Consider the following 15171-nt stretch of genomic DNA (forward strand, 5'->3'; position numbering starts at 1 on the left):
TGCCCCCTCGACAGGGGGGCCAGAGGTCAGGGTCATCTACAGAAGTCGGATTCAAGAGAGTATCCTGCTCAGGACACAGATATGTCCTGACATCGGGGATTACATCTCTCAATGTCCTGTCTTCGTGAACAGCAGTAGTCCTGCTTGGCTATCACATTGTCAATTTGTAGCAAAAGTTATTATCGCAGGAAAATAACCTGTAGCTCTACCATTTTAGACATGCACTCTCACATGCATTGTCAGAGTGTGGTTTACATTAGTATATGCATGGCTTTCTGTGGTCAAGCAGTTCTTGGCTATAATATGACTCATGCAACACTTTCCAGTAACTACCACACCTGCATTTATTTTGTGGGCTTATTGTCCAGGAAGATGTAGTGGGCTGTTAAACGTTATTGGAAGAAGTTGCTTATATAGATTGTTTGATACTTGTAAAGCGTTAGATTAATATGCTGGGAGGTATGAAAATCAACAAAAAATTGAGAAATAGGATTCAGCCCCTTAGTTTGTTTGCCTTAGAGGAACAGAAACTCATGTTACAACCAGTACTGCCGTTTCTTTAGGATTTACAATGTTAATATCTTTTTAAAAACAAATCAAAAGCTCTATTTTAGCATTAAGCCCCAGTTGATCTCTTCTCTCTCACTCTGTTGCTTTTTTCTTCAGTCTTTCTCTCTGTCTTAATGTTTTTGCGGGATGTTTTTTTTTTTAATTGTTTCTCTGTCTCTTTCTTTCTTTCTCAGTATAGTATCACATCCAGTAACTTTTCAGTATTTGTTGCAGTTTGGAGATCACTGACGAAACAGGAAGTAGGCTAGATCAGGAAGTTGATCGGGTAGTTGAAGATAATAATAGTCATCAGTTTATCAGTTCATCAATATTTGGTGCCAAAAATTTACCTGTGTCATTTTGTTTGTGACTTTGTGTTTTTATGAGTTTTGAGCCTAGTTTTTATCCACCAGTCTACCCAATCAAGGTTTCATACCATCATACATTTTTGTTTTGCATTATTTATTTTCCCCCCTCTCTAGCTCTCCAAAACCAAGGCTCAGCTGTCCTTGTGCCTTTACACATTGCAAATGAATGCATATCCATGCAAATTCATAAAAAGAAAGGCTGAGAATTTGAATATTTTGCTTAAAGCTGCACCCAGGTCGACCCTGCCATTCGGCATTTGAAAGCAGTGTGTGTCTGTTTGAATACTGAGGATGTCTCTTTGTCATGTTCGCCAGAGGGGCTGGGTGAGCGAACCAGCACCGGCAGGATGGGCAGAGATCGGCTGGGTAGCTGCACACAGACAGACTAATTGGGAAAAGGGGGGCGAGTAGGGGGGCGAGGGGTGTTGGTAAGGGTGAGGAAAAGGTGGGGTATGCAGGAAGGGGGAATCTAAGATGACGACAGGGGGTTTAGGAGGGAGGTGAAAGAGGACAGAGAGTGGGGGATGGAGGGAACAAGAGAGAAGGGAAGGAAGAGAGGAGGTGATGAAGAGGGCACGAGAGCGTGCGGGAGGAAGAGGTGAAGGAAGGGTGAGTGGAGACACTGTAGTTTCCAGCACTGATGTGTTAGTAGTCCTGCTGACTATGTCATTATACTGTTGAAGTGCTGGCTGGATAACCAGGGTCCCTGCCTGCTGCAAACCACTGTAGTCTTAAAACTCCATTATGGTTGACACATATGGAAAAGATAGCTTTGCACATGCCGGTTTTCTTGCAATTATTAAACATATTCAAACAGGAACTGGTCTCTCTCAACTTTTACCTTAAAGCATACTTTTGATTCCAACAGAAAAGACATCAGCTGGGGAATACTCTCCTATACATGAATAGTTGAAGAAAGAAATATCCTGTGAGGTGTGATATTATTAATGTGAACTATTTATGTGTTCAACCGCCCAGCGCACAGCACAATTGCAATATGGATGGCCATAATTAAGAGGTAATGAATTTTGAAGAGAGTTGTGAGCAGGAACCAGCTAATCTATTTCAGTGATTGTATGTTTGTGTAACAAGGTGTGTGACTTTTGGCATTTTTAAAACTAGAGTATATATTTTTTAATAGAGTTCTTTCAAGCTTTCAAGCAAATCTTGTGGCTAAATGGGTAAAAGATTTGACTACAGTATGTGATGTCGTTCTCGTAAACTTTTGCAGAATATTTATTTGGCCTGTTTGTAGTAGTAAACATACAGCTTCCTGACCGTAGTTAGAATTTTAGGTATTGTGACCCTTTCCCCCCCAAGATTTCTACAAGCAGTGGTTCACCATGTTTCACCCCAAAGGTCACCAGCTTGAATCACTGAGCGAATATAAAATGCTCTGGCCTTCAACTTATAATATTGTATGCAGTGACATTAACGATGTCACTGTTTGAATGTGTTTTACTACCTTCCCAGCTTTAATTGATTTCTATTTATTTCCATATGGTATAAAAACTCATCTTGCAAAAACTTGAGTTAGGTAATCCATCACAGTGAACATCTTGCCTGCATTATTTTGAGTTACGTTATTTTTATGTGGTAATGCAGTGCAGGCTTTTCAAATCAATCTTGCAGTTGCATTACCAGGAAATAATAAATTAACTTTGACCAAAAAATAAAAGCAGGCGCAATGTTCACTGTGATGGATTGTACAGGAAAAAAACACATTCAGAAATCTAAAACAGTACAGCATGCTTTGAAAACAGCTGACAGTAATGTAAAGTATATGTGAATTGTAGTAATGGCCTAACACATGCAAAAACACTGATATAGTCCTTTTTGCTTCTAATATGGGTACACTAGTGGTACATTTACAAATTTGCCTGCCTCCAGCCTCGATTCCTCCTAAAACTACACCCTGTATAGAGGGCTCTGGGGGGCAGGCTGCACTGAACTAGGTTGAGTTACACTGGGTAGCCAGCTAGATTGATCTGGCTGCAGTAGCCAGGGGAATATAAAGCAGGGCAGGGGCTTAAAGTCTGAGTTCCCCCAGGGAGGAATCCTTGCTGCATGGAGAGAGGGGCGTGAACTGGGCTGCTCCTCTCTCCCTCCTTCCCTTTTTTTCCTCCATCCTTCTGCTGTTGTGTCCATCCATCAAATATCTTCTCCACCTCTCCTTCCTTAAGACATTCACTCTTGTCAGTCTCTCTGTCTGCCTCTCTACTCCTCTTTTTCTTGTTTTTCTTTTTTTTTTTTTTTTATCGTTTTCAGCATTTTATTTGCCCTACTGCGTTCTCATTCCTTTCCTCTTTAAATCCACATTTCTCTACAACACTCCTCTGTCTCTCCTCTATATTTGCAAGCATATGGGAAAATGAATGTGGCTCATGAAGTTCACACCCAAAATGAAACACCATGGCTGATGCTGAGTTTAGCTTTTAATCTGTTAATAATGAACTTGTTAACATCATTCTGTCCACTTTCTGTGATCTTAAAAGCTGGTTTTCCCCTTTTTTTTAGTGTTGGTGAGTGGCCAAGAGGGGAGGTGCATGCATAGAGCCCATAGAGTATGATATGTCACGTGTCAAATCCCCCCAGTACCCCCTGTATGCCTTAACCATATATAGCTTAACCCACCACAATTACTTATTAAATAATAAGGGTAGGGCAGGGATAAAAGTGAAGTTTAGGCCTATTTTTAGTAGCAAAGCACTGTGCTGCAAAGTTTGTTGCTCTTCCTCGCCGTACCGTGCTATCCTGCAGGGGCACGGTGCAAAGCTGCATAGTGCTGCTGAGGGCTGTTATAGTGTTGTGGTGCAGTGATAGCAGGAGCGTCCGCTGGGGGAATCCGGAGTATTCTGTCTCACTGAGTGATACCCCTGTCTCCACTCACGATAAACACACACACACACACACACACACACACACACACACACACACACACACACACACGCGCCAAGCCCAGCCTAGCAGCAGATTCCTTCTCCACTCCCCCCTCTCTCTCTCTCACAAAACTGCAAATATATTAGCTGCCTCTTTTTCTTTTGTCTTGGGAAAATGGCAAGCAGGGGGAGTGTGTGTGTGTGGTGGAGGTAGTGGGCTTACTGTACTAAGAAACTGTGGAAGAACCCCCCCCCCTTATGCCATTCCTGTTTAGATATCCCTACGGTATAGGACCCAGTCATGGAGGGAAGGAAGTGGAAAGAGAGCTACAGATGTGAAGGAGAGTTATCAGTAATACAGGTAGGATGTAGGAAACAGAAAACTGACTGACAGATGAGGGGAAAAAAAGAGTATGAGTTGCATATCACATACAAGCAGTCTATTTGGTTAAAAACTAAAAGGGATGTTGGAACAGGAACACCGTTCAGCTCAGTATAAAGGTGTGATTCATCCAAAACACATTTTCTCCCTTTCCAGTGGAATGTAGCCATGCAGATAGTTTTGGTATTATTCTCCCATGTTTTGAGATATATGTTGTTGTTTTATGTTTTAAGATGTTCACATCTCTTTGCTTATGGAACAGCTTTCTACCAGAGAAATACACCCAATGTTAATGTTTGACAGTGAAGTCTGTAGAGTACCCAGAGTAATGGAGACACTGATTGCAAAAAGACATGCTGCAGAAAAAAATTTCATTTTCTTTTCTCCAATTCTCTGAGCACTACAAATTAAATTCTGTTCAACTGCATTACATTGGGTTGGAGCCAGAAATCTCAGAGAGGGGTGTCTCATATGTCAACCAAAACTACTAAGTGAGAAAATGTTTTTGGTAACTTGGGTGAAGTGACCCTGTAAGTCACACTGTTGGTGCATTTCACAGTTGATTTCCTGTAGACTGAGAAAGATTTTCAGCCAAAGCATTTGCTGGTAGTGGTGCTTTATCTTACACTACAACAGTTTATGATTTTGGGTCCTTTTTCTCTTTAGCAGTTTCCCTTCAAAGTTTGATTTTCTATTTAAAAAAAATTTGTGAGTGGTTCATATTCATCATATTCATATAAATGTATTAGTGCTGAACCAATTTGTCTATTAATCAGTTAGTCTATTGACAGAAAACTCATCTGCAACTATTCAGACAGATTATTCGATAATAATTTGATAAGATGCAGCCCTAAAATAAATTGGTGAATAAAGACGAAGGTAGATCTTCACTGATTTCAGAAACCGAAAGCTCAAAATGTCTATAGACTGTAATATATACACACATATATAGCATGTCTGCTGTCACATTATACACACATACAAACGCATCACTTCCCACTGGTCCTGTATGAGATCAGAGTCTCTACACACTGTCACTCAAACTGATGTGGGCGGGGCTGTGACAACTCTCAAATCTGGCAAGTCAAATGTTTTTATTTGCAGGGAAAGCGAGTGTGTGTGTGTGTGTATGTGTGTGTCTCTGTGTCTGTTTGGGTTTGTGTGCCATATGCAGTGCGCCAGGGAGGGCTCTCTGGAACATATTGGTGTGCGTACATAGTGGTTAATAATAGTAGCAAACGCATACAGCGATGGCAGCTCTGATGTGTGTGACAGTTTTACAGCCGCACACGCCAAGACACAGTCACACACACACACACACACACACACACACACACACACACACACACACACACACAGCAGAGACAGAGACCTCCTCTGCCACCGAGCCCTCCGTCTTTGTTAAGTTCTCAATTTTATCACAGATCCTGATAAGTAAAAACAACCACTTCCCACCCACCCTGCCTCGCCTCCCTGCCCTTCCCTACGCTCCATATGTGGGCACACACACACACACAAACATATAGCCGAGTCAAACTCAGCCAACCACCCCCACACACACACACAAAGCACACACACAAAGCACATACAAATGTACATGCTTAACCACCCTCTCACATTGAATGCAAAAAGGCCTTGAAGCAGGCAGGCACTCACATAAATCATGAACTGAAATTCGCAAATACACATGACACACACATTCATACCCCCCCCCCCCCCACACACACACACACACACTTCTGTCATAGCTCATTGTTGCTTGCTTGTCTGTGGCAATGGTCGTGTTGTGCTGGGGTAGCAGCTTTAAGTTTTGATAAGGAGGGGCGGGGGGAAATCAGGGACTGCTCCCCACGGCGAGGTCTTATCAAGTAGTAGGCAGCAGAAGACAACCAACCTGTCGTCCGGATCGGCCTCTGGGGGAGGCAGACAGAGAGATAGTGGAGCAGCTGCATCACTCTCAGCTCGGACATCTCCAATCAGAAAGAAGAGACAGACCTTGGGTTCAGTGGCTGAGCTTGGCAGGCAAACCAAGAGAAAGAGAGAGACAGTGAGAGAGGCCAGAGCATAGCAGACAGCCACCCAGTCCCAAGGATTAGTTTGTGGGATTGGCAGAGCCTGGCCAGAACTAAGAGAGAGAGGTAGCAGAAAGACAGACGGCAAAAAGGACCTGGTGCATGGCGTCTTCTCTGGGCCAGGTTAGCAGCAGAGAGACGGGCAGACGGAGCGACAGACAGAGGGGGGACCCGGTTCCTCTGTGGCTGTGTGGCTGGTCTGGAGTGGCTCACCCATATGGTGCTCCGCTCTGTTCCTGCTCCCTGTCTAAATCCATATGCTGCTGGTGAAAAGGTGCCCCCCTCCACTCCCCTCCCCTCCTACCTTGCTTCAAGAGCATGCCGACTCTCACCCTCCCCGCACTCCCCCAACTCACAAGGGAGGTGTTTGGAGGTAAAGCCCTGAAGGCTTGTACCCCCCCTCCTACTTCTTAACCCCTCAGAGCTGCTTAGCCCATTGTCACTACAATCTGCCACCATCGCCTTGGTGTTGTGTGTCCCCTCTCTCTCTTTTCTCTCTCTCTCTCTCTCTCTCTCTCTCTCTCTCTCTCTCTCTCTCTCTCTCTCTTTATCTTTTCATCTCCCTTTGGCACCCGATAATCGATGAACTTATTAACTGCTAATTATTCAAGCTGTGGACTGAGGATCCCTCCCTATCCTCGGCAAAAAAAAGGGAACCTTTCCACTCTGTTCTGCCAAATGAAGTGGTTTAGGTTGCCCATTCATTTGGATTAAGTGCATTTAGGCTGCAATGTTTGGGATGTGAAGACTTTGTCAGATTGCTATCAGCAGCATTTAACATTAATCCTCATTTTGTTCAGCCAGTTGATAGCACCCACTTAGTGGATACCCAAGAGATTTTATATTGAAATGTGCAGTTATTGTTTGTTTTCCCTGTGATGTGTATTTCTCTAAAAAGGGTGCGTGTGTGTGTGTGTGTGTGTGTGTGTGTGTGTGTGTGTGTGTGTGTGTGTGTGTGTGTGTTTTTTCTCTGTTCTGGTTTCTCAGGAGGTCCTTCAGACGATACCAAAGTTCTGCTTTCCCTTTGACGTGGCAAGGTACGATTCCTCTTCCTCTCTGCTTCCCAGTTTTTTGACCTCCTTCACATCACACACACACACACACACACACACACACACATATATGTACACCTAGCTTTCCTCTCTCCTACAGAGACACATGCATTTGAAAAAAGGAAATGAGATGATGTGTGTTTTGTGCATCACACAGTTGTGTTACGGTAAAATTACCATCATTTTTAGGTACAGCCGTTTTACTAACCGTCAAAGTGTAATGATGAGTGCATTGGTCGGTGTGATTAAGTAGCATCTCTGGTCTTGAACCCCAACTAAGCGGACATTTCCCTGCATACAATCTGCACCGACCGTGCCTGCAAACAACACAGCTGTTGGCAAAATATCTCCCAAAGAATGTAAATGGTGTGATGGTGAGGACACACGATAATGATGATGATAATGATAACAACAAGTTCCATTAAGGATGATGCCGATGAGGTCATCAGTGACCTGCCCACTTGATGTGTTGTGCACAGTAGCATGTTTAGAAGTGCGTGTGTGTAAAAGAGTCCCGAGTCTAGGGAATTGTGTTTTCTTCTATATAATATAGGTCCGATCAGACCAGCAGCGCTCTGAAAAGAACCAGCCTTTTTATTTTGTGGATGGAAAATGACATGTTAAAATTCCCATTGTAAAGAGGGAGGGAGGGAGAGAAGGAGAGAGGGAGAGAGAGGGAAAGAGAGAGGGAGAGAGAGGGAAAGAGAGAGAGAGAGGGGGGGGGCAAGTACAGTCTTTTTACTGAAGCTGAGCTGCTGCCATCTAGTGGTGTAGGGATGTACAGAGCTGCTCTGAAATTTACCGTGAGGTTGAAAAGCTTTTTACAGTTTTTTAAGCAGCCATACTAGAAATATGCGACTTCAGATTTGGACCTTGACTGCAGCTCATGGCGAAATTTTGTCTGAGAATGAGTTTGTTTCTGATCCAGGCAGACTACATTGTGTTTTGCTATTTTGTATTTTAAATGTTTATGATTTTATAGATCTACTGCACCCTATTGTATTCTGTTGATTGTTGAGTCGTTATGAAGTTCTGGCCATTTGTGAGTGTGTGTGTCCCTTGTGTCCGGCCCCAGGGTTTCCCAGAATCAGGTGGGGCAGAATTTCACCTTTGTGCTGACGGACATCGACGGCAAACAGAGGTTTGGTTTCTGTCGACTCACTCAAGGCTGCCGGGTCTGCATATGTCTGCTCAGGTAACACACGTACACAAAGACGCACATACACACATTCACATGCTCCCTAAATCTTTTTGGTGTGCTTTTAATACACCAAGGAACATATATTTCTTTTGGATGCTTTATTCAAAATCATGTTGTCCAAATGAAATGAGTCTTACTGCCGTCTTTAACACTGGGTATCATACACTTTTTAATTTTTTTAAACAATAAACGCATTTAACTTTCATAAATCAAACAAAAGAGAGACAACTGGGTGTGCTAAAAGTTATGCTGCACTTCACAAATCCAAACATATAAAAGTTAGCCTTTCACATTTTACTTTCTGAATCCGAAACAAGAAAATGTTTGGAAAAAGACTTACTCAAACACTAGTGTCTTTATTTACTCGTTCAGATAACCAAGACTTGGATTGTTTTGCCCTTTTCCAAATTATCTATGTATCAGTCTCAGAACTGTTTTTTATATCTGCATTTATTTCTCAAGTGTGATGAAAAAAATTAATTTACCAGATCCTAGAAGTGATTTTTTAGACAAGATTTTCATTCATTCTCACACTGAGCTGCACTATGCCAGAATAACACATTTATATTGTCATCTGCCCACACAAATATGTTAGTTATGTGCCTATAATTACCAAAAGTTTGGCAGTTTTTGATAATTTCATAGGTGGATTTATCTAATCACAGCATACTTAAATGAGGATACCAAACCCAGGAGAAATTCATTTTCTTTGCATAATTACTCTCCAACAAAGGCTATTATCATTTAATTCCCATGTAATTGCATGTTGACACAATGTTGTTTTTTTTTTGTTTTTTTTTACGGATGTAATTACCTAACCATTACAAAGAAGGAGCACTCCAGTGTTAATCTCAGTGGACAGGCATATGCACTTAAAATAAACTGAGGAACATTTAGAAAAATAAATCAATTGTATGAATGTATTAAGCAGTTTAACAAACTGGAAATGAAGCACAAAGCCTTTTCTTTTTCTCTGTTAGTGTAAAGCAGCGTGTGTGTGTGTGTGTGTGTGTGTGTGTGTGTGTGTGTGTGTGGGGTGGTGGTTGTGATGGACAGTCGTGGGTTTGTCGCTGCCCTGATGAGCTCCTGTGAAGAACAGTGTCCCTCCTCCCCACACCACCCAGCCTTCCCGGCCAGCTTCCATGGCCTTTGTTTTTCTTCTCTCTCTCTCTCTCTCTCTCTCTCTCTCTCTCTCTCTCTCTCTCTCTCTCTCTCTCTCTCTTCTCCTCGTTATTCGTTATTCGGCTACTGCCACAGTGCGACAGCAAAGACGCTTGGCCCATAATTATGCATGAAGCTTCACTGCCAATTAGCAGAGGTTCCCCTGTCCCTCTCGCTGAGTTAGACATGCTAATTCATTTGACATATGATGTATAAAATTCATTATGCATTTTGAGTAGTTTGCATGGCTTCCTTCATTTTTAATAAAACAATGTATAGAAAGTTTTTTTTGGTCGTAGTTAATTTTAAATTGTTTGTGTGCTCCTCAGATACATTTTTCTTTCTCGTTTTTTGTCCTGGTCATTTTCATTTTTTTTAGGTAGATAAGTGAAAATATTCTAAAGCTTAAAAAACATTTTAGAAATGTGACAAATGTGTTAATTATATTCCTGCGTTCAAGGTCCTTGGTCAAGCGTTTTTGTCTTTGTTTGTTATTCTTTAAACTGTCTTTCATTCAGCTATATTAGTAGACGGTATTAAGGAAATGTCAGAAGAATACTACAAAAATACAAATATAAGTTTTTTGTTCTTAAAAGAATGATCAGTTAAAATGTGTCTGGTAAAAATGTCTTTTCATTTATAATTTCCCATGGATATAGAATAAAAGTAATTAAAACAGTTTGCGTCTCTGTGATTGTTGAAGTGCTGGGACCGTAAAATTGTCACCTCTGCTTACAGGAGGAAGTGCCTTAATGAGTAGGACAGTTTTATGTGGACAACCCTTTCTAGTCTCGCTGCTTAAGCCGTGGCCGAAAGGGCCATGCTCCCTTCAGGCATATTCTTGACACACAAAAAAACAACACAAAAGAGAAATTATAACTTGTTTAATTGCATACTGTTATCTCCCGTCTTCTCTCATTCTTTGTCTCTCTAATTGGACAAATTTTCTGTTAAACGTGTGAGTAATTCAGAGAAGACAAATGTGAATTTCCTCAGTTTCATTTAATGGCTGAGGCTTTAGGATACATTTTAAGGGACTGCGTTGCTCCAGTTTGAGGTCACTTAGCGGATCGCCGGAGGACACTTCCTTCCCTGTACTTAACCCTTAACCCGAGAAAGTAAAGGTGTAATAAAATCTTCCACTGACCCGTCAACAAAGTATAAGATGACTTATGATTACAAATGCCCGTGCACTGAAGGAGATTTAAGACTCATCTAAGGAATAGGAATAAGTGTTGTGCTTAGCACCCAACAGGTACTTTACGGCAGCGAAAAGGGCTCCAATCCAAAGGGTTAATCAAACACTTTAACTACTGACGTGTATAGATAAAATGTGTAGTGACGATAATGAGTATCCACAATATTTGGAGATTTTGTGAATGGTTTTATTTCACTCTAGATTTCCTCTGTGGTTATATACAATGCTCGTGAAAACTAATTTTGAAAGGCTTAATTGAGTTGCGTTTGTTTTTGTCTTTCTCCTATCCATTATAGCACACTTGTAAGTTCCAAAGGCACCCCCATGTCCCTGTCTTCTGTCAGATATTTCCGTGCTGTTAGGTAGTCTGTGCCGGGGATGAAGAGCACGACGGGCTGTGAGTGGACCGCAGATTAACTGGTTCATTCTTTGAGTACATGGCACTTTGAGAAGACATGTGTTTAAAATGGCAAGGGAGATTGCGGGGCCCCCACACACTGAGCACTGCTGTGATGGATGCCTCTCTCTCTATCGGAGGATTTGCGAAGCACAAACAGATCTGAGCAATGAACTGTGACGAGTAGGAGTATCTCTCTAAGCTTTCCAAACTTTAACTTTGCATCAACAGAGAGAGCAGAGCAAGGGGGGTGGGGAGGATAAGTAGAACAAAACAATATATTTTATAACTTTAACATATTCATTTTATTGCATTTGTAGGAAAATGTTAGAAGAATATTGATACTTTGTGGTTGGCTGCCTTCACCAGCATCATGCGTTTTCCTCTAAAACAAAGGATTTACAGCACCTTGGTGTAGGTGTGTAATGACTGTGAGATCTGTGAGGCCTGACGGCTGCTCTGACAGCGAGAGTCCTATTTACATCCCCTTCAACTGTGAAAAATGAAGGATTAATGTCCAGAAGCCTGGCTTTTTAAACACACGCACAGGAGGCAGATAATACAAAGGCTTTGTTCTCCCCCTTAGTCATAATATCAGACTGAACTTTTTGTGTAATTGCTAAATGTAAACTGACCCCAAATGCAGATATTTGTGTTGTATGTTGTTTGACGTGGCAGAAATAGGTCTTCAGGTTCATATCCGGTCAGCATGTGCATTAACATACGCATTTTTGATTTAGGCTCTCCTGCGAATGTGACCTGATTGCGGTAAATCTTCACACAGACGTCAAAATACAGGCATGTTAAGAGGCTGATTGTTTCAGGCTAATGGTCACTCAGCCTCTCTGATTGGTGCGCTTGGCTGCACTTCTCCGGGGACCTGGCCTGTCATTGGCCCCTTGCGGATTTAGCGATATGAAAATTTGCATTAGGTTGACTTTATTGTTTTTTTGTTGTCTGTTAATTCCAGTCTACAGAGCAGCCAGTGACCCATGCCCTGGAAGCTCCTCAGTCTTCAGCCAACTGCCTGAGCAGGACTTTACTGGCTTATAAACTCACACATAATCAGAGCTTCACTATTACGAATGTATCATTTATTATAACTAAGAAACTGTAGATTTAAGCTCTTGGTCAGATTTTTAGTTTCAATTAAATTGTCTTAATGACATGTATTTTATATTATTTTCACTGATTGACATTAAGAACTACTCGCCAACTTTGGTGAGCAAACGAGAATCCACTTTTGATTGATTGGCTTATTTGGCCACTAATTTATTTTTCAACCCCTGCATCCAGGCAAGTTAATGAAGCATTAACGGGAGTTTCTGTTTATTGCTAAGAAGTAATGCTAATGCTAAGAAGTCCTTACCTAGAATCATTACTCATGCAGTGTTCAACTGCATGTTAAAACCCCAAACTAAATAAAAATCCAATACATTGATAGGACACCATGTTTTTATCATTTGATTGCATAACATTAAATGAGCTAAGCCCCTCGCAGCTTTTATGCCAAAAGAAAATGTTGGCCATCTTCCACCTAGAAAGCAATTCGACTTGGCCAAGAATATGTCAACTTTGTAAAGAAAGCCATGCTGCAGATGCTTTTAGCTTATGGTGGGTGTACTCTGTGATTAGCTTTAACACAAACACTGCAGTATAAATTATTTTGAGCTTGTTAATACATTTATTTATTTTACATTAATTGCATAAGGCATTTTTTTTTTTTTTTTTTTAATGCGAAGGGCATAAGAAGAAGCACAGAGAGGGGCAGAAGGAGGAGGAAGAGGGGGGAGGGCAGGAGGCATCTTGGGCTGCATTTTTGTTAAGCCATCTGTAAGCAGCATGCTTGTAAACCATAGCGTCTCTCCGCATGACATGAAAGCTATGGTATTTTTTGTTAAAGAATCTAAACTCATTGTATTTTTTATTTTTTTCTACCCTCCCTTCCTATTGGCTTAAAGGGCAGACATGACAGGAATCCTTAGCATGCGGAGGGCCATGGGCACGAAGAATGTCATAATAAGGACTAGATAGCATTTACTTCTTTTTCCAACGACTCTGTGCTTTGGAATAGCTGGGAACACAATCCATTATCAATGTGCTGTGTGCATTTGATCTTTAAGCAGTAGGTCACCGACAATAGCCAGTACATACACACAGTCATATTGCAAGGCCATACATAACAAACTCAATGCTCAATGCTGTCCAAAAGATGGGGAAAATGATTTATACTGTAGACATTGTGATGGGCAAAGATGGAGTTGCAACACACAAATACATTTTTTTAAAAAAAAATAAGTTTTTAGAAGACTGAATCTCTACATTTGTTGTACTTTTAAATATAGCTTTAATACAGATCCTGTGATAATAACAACTGAAGCACGTTCTGCTTGTTTATTGTAGAAGATGATACAAATTAATTGAAACCTTGTCATTAATATATTTGTCTCTCTGACTTTTGCAGCTATCTACCATGGTTTGAAATCTACTACAAGTTGCTGAATACGCTGGCAGACTACCTAACAAAACAACAGGTAATCATCTCCTCTGGATGTATTTATAATTGTATGTATATATGGTGCAGTGTAAGTGCATACAAAATAAGACATGGTGGTTTGATTTGACTGAGAAACAAGCACACTGTTTATTGTTTTTGAAATTGTACTGTGCTAAGATATTTTTCCTCCATTCTGTTCTTCTGCATGTTGTCTTTTGTGTGCAAGTTTTGTTCGCCGTCTGGGGCTCGACTTGGCTCCTGTTGTTAGCAGCAACAATGTTGACATTTCACAGACCAAACGCTGATCTGACACTGGAAGTTATTCCTGATGATTTACTGGAAAACAAATCGTTAAGAAAAAACCGAAACCACACACACACACACACACACACACACACGCACAAACGTTCACACAAATGCTCGCACTTCACAAAAGTCTTTTCCCCTGACTATTCACTGCATTGTACTAGCAAAGGGAGGGGAAATGTAAAATATGCAACAAACTGGGGAGATGTGCAGCGTCTAGCACAGAGGGTGTAGGTGATGTTCCCATGTTTATACTGAAGAGAGAAGAAGCGGGAGGGAGGCAGAGCAAGGGAGAGATGCAGAGAGCTTTGGGACCACTTTCAATTGTCATGTAGGCGCTGCTTCTTCCAAGACCCTTAGAGAGCAATGATCAGGACAGAGAATCTCGCTAAAGTAGACAATCACAAAATTATCACATAAACAATCAACACACACCCACATTTATGTGTTTGAGAGGCAGGACAGTCTTATATAGGGCCTAGAGAGAATATACCAGTTTGTGTGCGAGGAAGAGAGAAACAGAAAGATTGCTGGAAATCCTGTGTGACTGAAGTGTTAGTGTGCATGATTTGGTTTCTATTTACCCCGCTGTCCGTTCCAGGCGAGAGGGAGATGTTGACAGACGAGGGAAGACAGAAGAGCGATGAGGGTTTAAGGCGAGGGGTAAATGAACTGTTTCCCCAGGCCGTGTTGCTGACCATGCGTGTGAGCATTGAGCCTCTCATGACAGGAGGCTGTTCGATTGCACACACCCTAAACCCCCCTCGCTCCCACTCTTCTGCTTCTCTTACTGTATATTGCCGCTCATTCCTCTCGAGTTTCTATTTCCTTCTGGCTCGCACATACATCTGCACTCACCAGCGTGCACATTTCCTTAAACAAGCAACGGTTCATAGCCAAAACCAAAACAAAGTTCTCTGAGAGGGCATGTAGAAAAAGAATCTAAAACAAACTACATTGCGCAGCCTCTGTGTTCACAGTAGTTAGTTTAGTTTAAGTACAAGTTGCAAACTGTTGTCCCCATCAGTTCCCCAGCCAGAGGCCCGAGTGTAAATAGCAGTCTTGTCGTAGAGCTCATAAATGCTGGAAGAATAATCTCAGGGCCTGTT

At 41.7% G+C, this 15171-nt stretch overlaps 1 protein-coding gene across 6 annotated transcripts in view; it reads left to right on the forward strand.

Annotated features, from left to right (window-relative positions):
* Window positions 1-15171, forward strand: part of dennd1b (DENN/MADD domain containing 1B) — a 110572-nt gene that overhangs the window by 37369 nt on the left and 58032 nt on the right. For 5 of the 6 annotated variants that reach the window (XM_036007692.1, XM_036007691.1, XM_036007690.1 and 2 more), the window contains exons 4-6: window positions 7238-7287; window positions 8378-8497; window positions 13724-13793. In XM_036007692.1, coding sequence (XP_035863585.1) covers window positions 7238-7287; window positions 8378-8497; window positions 13724-13793 — 240 coding nt within the window. Of the gene's footprint in view, window positions 1-4071; window positions 4158-7237; window positions 7288-8377; window positions 8498-13723; window positions 13794-15171 lie in introns of all 6 variants that reach the window. The other variant, XM_036007689.1, reaches the window with a different exon arrangement.

Source organism: Sander lucioperca, chromosome 11 (genome assembly GCF_008315115.2).
Source record: "Sander lucioperca isolate FBNREF2018 chromosome 11, SLUC_FBN_1.2, whole genome shotgun sequence".
NCBI classification, from domain to species: domain Eukaryota; kingdom Metazoa; phylum Chordata; class Actinopteri; order Perciformes; family Percidae; genus Sander; species Sander lucioperca.